We start from the raw sequence: 8345 nt of genomic DNA, 5'->3' as shown, positions 1-8345 counted from the left end.
TTTCTGAATAAAGTTTTTTTTTATATATATAATTTTGATCAAGATCACATTCACAGAGAGTAATTTCTAACTGAAGAAATACTTTGGAACTGACCATAATTAATAATACAGTACTGTGCAAAAGTCTTAGGAACGTTAGTATTTTCACCCCAAAAAATGGTTTTAAGACAGTCTTTTGCTGTAGTGTGTCAGTAGGAAATATCAGTTTAGATCTCCATGTGGAGCATATATACCAGCTATTGTCAGACTCCTTGTGCATACAACAATCTCACTGGATTATTACAATTAATGGCAAAATGAATTTGGAAATGTAAACTGATATTTCCTACAGACATGCAATAGCAAAAGCTAAAAATAACTGGTGTGAACCTTTTTGGTGTGAAAATACTAATGTGCCTAAGACTTTTGCACAGTACATACTGTATGCATGTATGTATATGTACACACACACACACACACACACATATATATATATATATATATATATATATGAAGAGTTCAGATGCAAAAGCCTCTAAAAGTGCCATCTGAAATTTTCTAGAATGATCATTTTTATCAAGCTCGTACTGTATATTTAAGTTCAATAATTTCACTTCAATGGCAATGCAAATTACCTATTAATTGTCATTTAAGTGAAATGACTTAACTTAAATATACAAGCATTATAAAAATGATCATTCTAGAAGAACATTTTAGATGGCACTTAGAGGCTTTTGCATCTGAACTCTTCATATGTAAAATTCCATTTTTATTGACTTAAAATTCCTTGATATAGTCAGATTTTCCATGACTGTTTGAACCCTGTGAGGACTAATGAACAAAAGCACATTTTACACACTAATGAAAGGAAAAGATCATTTGAACCAGCTGTTTGCATAATTCTCTATATTTAAATCTACTTGGATACATTTTTGGGGTAAGAATACAACAAAATATATGCTTCATATATTGAATTTTCAATATACTGTATCAGACATTCTTTCCCTTTTTTGTACACATGAAAAACAAAACATAAAAAGCAGTGGAAACCACAAAGCGATAAATGCACAGAAAGGAAATTTTAAAAAGTCTGAGATAACAGAAAAAAATTTAAGATTTAAATGTCCTTCAGAAAACAGTTCCTTTTAAACTGTACAAAAAAAACAAAACAAAAAAAAAACACTTCCTGGTACAAAATATAAAAAATAAATCATATTTACACAAAGCACAATCAATTACTTTTAGTAATGACTTAGGAGGAAAAAGCAGACCTAAGGCTGCTTGTTTTATTTATCATTAACTACCGCAAAGGTACATCTATGCACAGATTCTTTTATGATCCAAATTAACAGGTGATCAAAACGAGCATCTTGGCTGTTTCTCTTCACCCATGACTTTCTCTCAAACTTTAGCACCAAGTGAGGTTCGTTCCTACAGCATTACAGCACAGATGGTCGGCTATGACGAAGCATGATTTGAATAGATTATTATAAGAAAAAGAAAGAAAAAAGGCCTTCCAAAATCTAATCCAGATTTGAGGCTACACATGGTGGTTATAGTGTAGGGAGTGAACAAGCGTCTCAGCTGTAGTGCTGGTTTCATCTGTTTCACAGAAGACAGCCAGTCTTTACGTCACTCATTTCATTTGTATCCGTGTCACAAGTGTTGATGTCGGTTCCTGTGAGTGCAGTGACATTTGATGTTTGCTCAGCTCTGTGTGGTCGTGGGGTTTGTCTGTGTGCTCGGCGTGTTCCCTGCAGCACTGTTAACTGTCTGATCCAGGGAAACCTCAGGAGATTCAACCTTAATAATAGTCACATCCTGTAAAGACATTGCTGGCTGTACGTTCGGCACCATGGTCACCCCTGGCTGCGAGGTCACCACGGTTACAGGAGCTGTGGAGGTGGATGTGGTGATGTTGGAGGGGATGGCGAGCTTCAAGACTTGGGTGTTGCTGGTAGGCACAGTGACGGGGGAGAACGTGCTCAGAGTGATGGGAGTGCCGGGTTTTCCGGGCATGGTGGGAAGGGTGATGAGCTGCAAGGTGATTCTTTCACCGCTTTGCCCCTGAGCAGGCACTAGCGTTGGCACGGCCTGAAGAACCATTTTGCCAGCGCTGTTACCCCCAGTGACAGAGTTAGGCATGGAGAGGATGGATGAGCGGACGGAGGGTGAGTTAACAGTTACTGTTGAGAATTTCTGACCCTGTGTCGTCATGAGAACAGGAACCTGCATGGCCAGCCTCATTGTCCTGCAAACAAACAACAAAAAAAAACACTGTGATAGGTGCGGTGGTAAGCAGTAAGGCCCTACTATTAGCAGTTGAAAGGTTCAAATTTAGACATTTTGATAACATACCCAGGGGCTGTTGCTGTGTTTTCTGGTGACTGTTGCACGGTCATAAAGGCATCTTGTCCTGAGGATAGATTGATGATTTTAGATACAGCAGCAGAGGGAGAGACTGGCGTCCCTTTGCCTTTCAGATTGCTGCGATTGGAGGCGGCTGGGGTTTCTCGCTTTCCCTCGTCAATGCTGTCGTCCATATTGTCATCATCTATGAAAACAATGTCTTTGGGCATCTCCTTAAACTGGTACACAAGTCTTTGGCCTTCCACTTTTGATAAAATGCCCCGTTGGTAGTAATACCTACACATAAATAAAAAATAAATAAAAATTCAAGACAAGACTGCTGGAACATTTTCTGTTCACTGGTAACATGGATTAAATAAATCTAAATAACAGACAAAACATTACCTAAGCGCTCTCCCCATTGTCTCATAGTTCATGTCAGGTTTATTCTTATGTCTGCCCCATAATTTTGACACAGCTTTGGAGTCCACAAGCTTGAATATGCCCTTCTCCTTCTGAGTCCACTTAATGTACTTGGGACAGGTTTCCTTGTCCTGCAGAAGGTCCAACAGGAACTCCCACAGGTAAGTAGTTGAGCCTGTAAGACTCAGACTTAAAATTTGTGGCACCAGGAAAAAGTATTCTCTTGGATAATTAAACAAACAGAAACACTCACCCTTGCTGTCTTTTGATTTCCTCTTATAGACCAGATCCAGAGAACCATCACAGCAGTTTCGTGGAGTTCTGGGTTTTCGTCCTGCTGGTGAAGATCACACAAAACAAATGAATCTCTTCTAGACAATTACAGTTTTCAATTGTAATTAAGAAACTGAGCTGTGCACTTTACGCACAGGTGCTGTTTAACACTTCAAATGCAATGGACTACAATACGCAGCAATAAACAAAAACTTGCATTAATTTCCCAACGTTGCTATAGTTAATTGTCTTAAAGGGATAATAGCAAACTGTGGTTCACCTCTCTTCTTCTTCTTCAGTAAATCTGCCTCCTGCAGGACAACAGATCCCATTTCCTCAGTTCTCACTTCCACCTCCATCTCAGACAAAAGCTCCTCTGCAGAGAGAGAGAGAGAGAGAGAGAGAGAGAGAGAGAGATGTGATTTACAGATGTGTTAAGTAGTAATTTGTTAAGTTAGGACAGCACAAAAAGCCTAGGACATGAGTTACGTTACCATGCACATGCTTTAATCACACACCTGTACTGCGATCCCCCTGCAAGCTGGATGGTGAATCCATGTGGAGCAGAGCTTCAGCTGCCTCGATAGTTTTATCATGCACTGAGACCTCCACTAAGAAAGAGGAAAAAAGTTTTCTGTTTTACAAGTTTGTCAATCAAAAAATTAAAAAGCAGATTCTGATACAAACAAACAAATAAATGCCATACATACTATCATTTAACATGTTCTAAACAATACAAAAGCCTTTTAGAATTTAAGGTTGTAGTGTAAAAATGCTCAAAACTAATACAGAAGATTTGAAATTGAGCTTGTTTTTAATTAAAATAGAATTCTTTGTTCATAAATATTCTCATGTACATAAACTCATAAAATTGGCGGTACAGGCAAAATATATTTGCATTTCGATGTGTTCATTGGCTACACCGCAGCTTACGAAACAATCAATGCTAAGCGCTGAATGGACAGGCGTCCTGTCACTCAACGCCTATACACTTCCGCCCTAAACTTCAACAACAAGCGCATTTTTTATCAAATGTGATATATTTCACTAAGCGAAAGTCTTTAAATAGCTCTATACATCACAGAAAACAATTCGAAACGTTATTTGTTTATAAAACCACACGGTTGCTACGTTGTTGTATGCAACAATCCCAAGCAAATCTAATAAAACAAAAGCAGTCAATTCAAATTTCTTGCATGTCGCTTTTAATGATCAAAAAGCATAACCGCACCCGTTATACTTCAAAAATATCCCGCAACAAAACTGTTTATTATCGTCTGCGTTAATCTACAATCAAAACAATAAAGAACAGAACCGTTAGCTGATTTAAACAATCAGATCGTACAAATATTAAACTGCTACTATTAAAACATTTTTAGCTCCATGCTTTACCACAAAACCCTATTAAACAGTGAATCATGTTATAAACAATATATCAGATAACGTGGACAAGACGCAAAAAAGAAAACAATCGCACTTCCTGGTTTCTGACAACCACCATCAATCCTCTAGAATAAATCATAACTCCAACCGACTTTAAACAAACAGTAATAAATACACACAACACCAATACCACATATTACTCTACGAACACAAAATAAAAGTGTCGCTAAAACGAAATAGCAAGAAATTATTTAATATTACTTAAACTTGGCGCACGGGATAACGACAGCTCTTCACTTCCTGGTTGTCAAGCGCTTTTGCATCCTTCACTTCAGCAAGAGTCCAGCGCTCATTACCTAAAATCACGTGATACACTATTGTGATGATGAGTTATGTATTTTTTTTTATTATCATTATTGTTTATAAGCTTTGCAGAGTAAATCGAACTGGTGTTCAGATACACTGTGAAACGGAGTAGTCTTACCAGCTGCTGCAGACTTCTTGACATAAAAATGACTAATAATATCTGCACCATGTATCTCTTCGTCTCCGGTTACAAGGACTACACTGCCTTTCTACGCTCCCTTTCTGCTTTTCAAAAAAAAGGTCAATACTATACTGGGCAGCTAATATTGTATTTCATATCCCTGAGCACAGAAAATACATTATAAAATCATTATTTACATCCAGCTTAATGTTTGTGCAATCTAGCCTTCCTTTTTTTTCCTACAAAAATTCTTCTTTGTGAAGCAAAAGCTTTGTTTTTTGTCTTCTAATTTGTGTCTTTTATAACTTTTACAAAACCACCACAAGATGTCTCTCTTTAGCTGTTCCTGCTGTTAAAAGAAAACTGGAAAAAGATTAAGACTAAAAAAAACAATAGGCGCATTTGGGAAATCGATCTAAAATTACCAGTCCATGCAATCACATTTTTCTGGGTTTTCAGAATTAGGTCTATTGTTCAGTTAGGCAAAAAACAAGACCACCTTTTGACCCTCAGATTGGTCTTCCAAGCAGATATATAACAACATTTTCCTTCCATGGAAATATGATCCTCTGTGAACTGTGGAAATATTGCTCACCTGCTGCCATCTCCTGCAACTCAGTCTCCACAACTTGTTCCTCAGCCACATCCTGCACCAGGTAGGTATTCTGATCGTCATAGACTAGCACCTGTGCAGCATAGCACTGCTCCAAATCGGCACTATTCACCTGCTCCACTATCACTGCAGGACAGTGCTTTTCTCCGTCAGGCTCCATTCCATCAGGACAAACCTCCTGGCAAAAGAAACGACAACAATAAACACCTCGAGTTGCCTTAAAATGCCTATTTTTAATGTGCATTTTAGTTCACGCTTTAAGCCAGAGACACACCAGGCCGACGATCGGCTGTTTTTGAGTTTCAGCCGACTTGTGTTCCGCACTGTTGGCTCTAGTCGGACGCCATGTGTTTGTTTTTTTTGGGCCGATTCAGCCTGTAGAATCGGTGTCGGGCCATCAGTGAGAGAGAGAGAACTCTGATTGGCTGTTCAGTTTAGCGAATGAGTCAGTGCACGAGAATAATAGCAAAACAGCGAGCAAAGAAGTCAAGACGGTATAGACGGAAGGCTGTTGTAATTTTACATCATCTTACCTGAGTGTTCCTGGGCAAATATTTGAATAATAACATGAGATAGAAATAAAGAAAGTGATCAGCAAAATGTATATTCAAAACGGTGAGCACGCACTGCTTTGTTTATGGTTTGTGTATCTGCAGCCTGCAGTTCAGGGCCTTTTTCCCTTTTTAAATGACGAATATAAAGAAGTATATCAGCAGAAATAGACAGATATCTCCTTTAGATGCAGGCGCAGAACACACGGGCTTGCTGACAGTTAGCTGTAGTCCTTTCGGTGTGTTCAAGTGCAGATTTTTTGCCCCAATGCAAGGCGGCAAAACAGTCGGCTTTCATCGGCGCTGGTTCTTTGGCGTCAGTTTGGTGTGCCCCTACCTTAAATTGCAATTCTAATATGAGTGTGCAGACTTCACCTGCTGTGCTTCCTCATCTCCAGTGACATACTCCAATATATTCCCTCCTCCATCTACTATCACCACAGAGGTCATGACTCATTCCTCTGTGTCAGAACCGAACTTATCCACAGTGCCTCTGCTGATGACCTTGAGTGATGTCACAGCCTGAGAAAAGAAAACAGCCATTAGTGAATGCAGTATGCAACATTATGAAATTAAAATGAACAAAGCTCCCAAAGGCATTTGCTCTTTACAATCATGTGATAACTTTGGTTATTAAGCCATGTCCGGCTATCATATTATGCCTTTCAGTTGACATGGGGGAAAAAACCCCTATTATTCTAACAAAGATCACGAGCAGAGCTTTAGGCTCAAAAAAAAAAAAAAAACACACACATGCAGAAGCAAAACAAGAAAACAGAAGAGGCATGTATCCTGTTGGCATCCTGTTCTATGTCCCCTTTGCTATTCCCACATAAAACACTCTAAAATTGAAGAAATTGAAGAGAGAACTAAGATGATTACTAACTATGAATGACCAAAGTTACTTCAGCAAACCCCTCACCTTATACAAAAGTGAAAATGTAATGTTAATCTGGTTCTTCGTGAGGCTTCTTAAGCATTCTGTCAATGTGAACTGTTTTAAACTGTATGCATCAATAGGAATCAAGCAAACTGCAAAATAGGCAACGGCGACAATAGATAAATCAAAGAGGAAACGTTTAAAGTTACATTAACATTCCTGCTTAGTGTACAGCTTAATTTTGCTCGTCTCTGTCATTCACCCTTTATCATAGTTTTCCATCAAGCATGACAACGTCAACTCTGAGTCTCTGACACTTGACTGATAGACACTGACAGACTAAATGCGCGCCAGGGGGCTGCTATTACTGCCATTAAAACAGCGCTAACATTCTCCATATTATATCAACTGATTTATCAACAAGGAGGAGCCAAAATGTAAATAATAACCGTTTAAAGAAAAAACAATACAAACAAATGATGAACTTTTACAAAAACTGTATCTAACACGAATAATTAGATCGGTAAACAAACAGCTTGCTGTATAAACAGCCACACTTAAACAAACTACCAACCTTCTGATGAAGTCTAAACGAATTAACTTTAACCTCTAATGTATGTGTAGATGAAAAAATAGGAAATTTCTCACCGTTTGTGGTGATTTCTTGTCGCTTGGTGAACCTCAAGACAGCCGAATACACCCTGTCATAAGGTTAGCATGCTAACCTTGCTAATGACAGATTGACTGGCTGATGTTAAAGCTGGTCAACTTGCGCGAACTGCTCGCTGATAAAGCGCACGCATGCAGGCGATAGACAAATGTCTATTTAGTCGATGTAAAATACAAAAAAGTATGAGTTTTGGCAGACTGCGTTACTGTAGTAGGTAATGTTTTGCGTAGCTGGTTTCGGGCCTCCCGTTAGCAGGATCTGACTGACGGAACTGCGCACTGTGCGCAGCAACCGTAAGTGACGTCACATACACCCATGTCAGGTGGCGCGCGCGCTTAAATTATAATAAATAAATATAGTGACCATGACACAAGTTAACTATACAATAACACCAAATAATATCACAATAATATTTTTAAGTCAGTGTGCAGATGATATGTAATACAATAATGTAGGCTAGTACAGTACGTGTCGTCTCCTATTGTTATAGGAAAATAATGACAAATGTTTTTGAATCAAAAAAGCTTGTTGAATTGCACTACTTGAAAAAAATATCCATTGCATTAACACTGCATGCATCTTTATGGGCTGAAATGCAACATGGTTTTATATTTAAGCAGTGATTATCTAAATTCAAAACATTTCACACGTTTTCATTAATACAAATTCAATAATCCATATTCAGTTTTCACTTCCAAAATATTCATCCTGTTTAAAAATACAACCTATAATATTCG

At 38.3% G+C, this 8345-nt stretch overlaps 1 protein-coding gene across 3 annotated transcripts; it reads right to left on the bottom strand.

Moving 5' to 3' along the window:
- Window positions 1-870: 870 nt before the first annotated feature.
- On the bottom strand, window positions 871-7887 carry elf2a (E74-like factor 2a (ets domain transcription factor)). 3 transcript variants are annotated; one of them, XM_082177875.1, is made up of 9 exons: window positions 7587-7887; window positions 6434-6580; window positions 5490-5685; window positions 3543-3635; window positions 3305-3400; window positions 3005-3088; window positions 2734-2926; window positions 2338-2625; window positions 871-2230 (listed from the first exon to the last, which is right to left on the bottom strand). In XM_082177875.1, exons 2-9 carry the CDS (start codon window positions 6506-6508, stop codon window positions 1687-1689), a joined length of 1569 nt encoding a protein of 522 aa, XP_082034001.1. In that variant the 5' UTR covers window positions 6509-6580; window positions 7587-7887; the 3' UTR covers window positions 871-1686. The 3 variants fall into 3 exon arrangements, with proteins under 3 accessions (XP_082034001.1, XP_082034002.1, XP_082034003.1); XM_082177876.1 differs by having other exon boundaries at window positions 3005-3085; XM_082177877.1 differs by lacking the exons at window positions 5490-5685; window positions 6434-6580; window positions 7587-7887 and adding an exon at window positions 4669-5459.
- Window positions 7888-8345: the final 458 nt, after the last annotated feature.

Source organism: Leuciscus leuciscus, assembly GCF_965113295.1.
Source record: "Leuciscus leuciscus genome assembly, chromosome: 8".
Classification (NCBI taxonomy): Eukaryota; Metazoa; Chordata; class Actinopteri; order Cypriniformes; family Leuciscidae; genus Leuciscus; species Leuciscus leuciscus.
The sequence above is the reverse complement of the archived record's forward strand: the minus strand, read 5'-3'. Positions and strand labels throughout refer to the sequence as shown.

Coding starts and splice junctions, on each gene's coding strand:
- elf2a (XM_082177875.1), bottom strand. CDS start 6,508: ATGACCTCTGTGGTGATAGTAGATGGAGGAGGGAATATATTGGAGTAT. Junction 5,686..6,433: donor GAGATGAGGAAGCACAGCAG/GTGAAGTCTGCA, acceptor TTCTTTTGCCAG/GAGGTTTGTCCTGATGGAAT. Junction 3,636..5,489: donor GTTGCAGGAGATGGCAGCAG/GTGAGCAATATT, acceptor CCTCTTTCTTAG/TGGAGGTCTCAGTGCATGAT.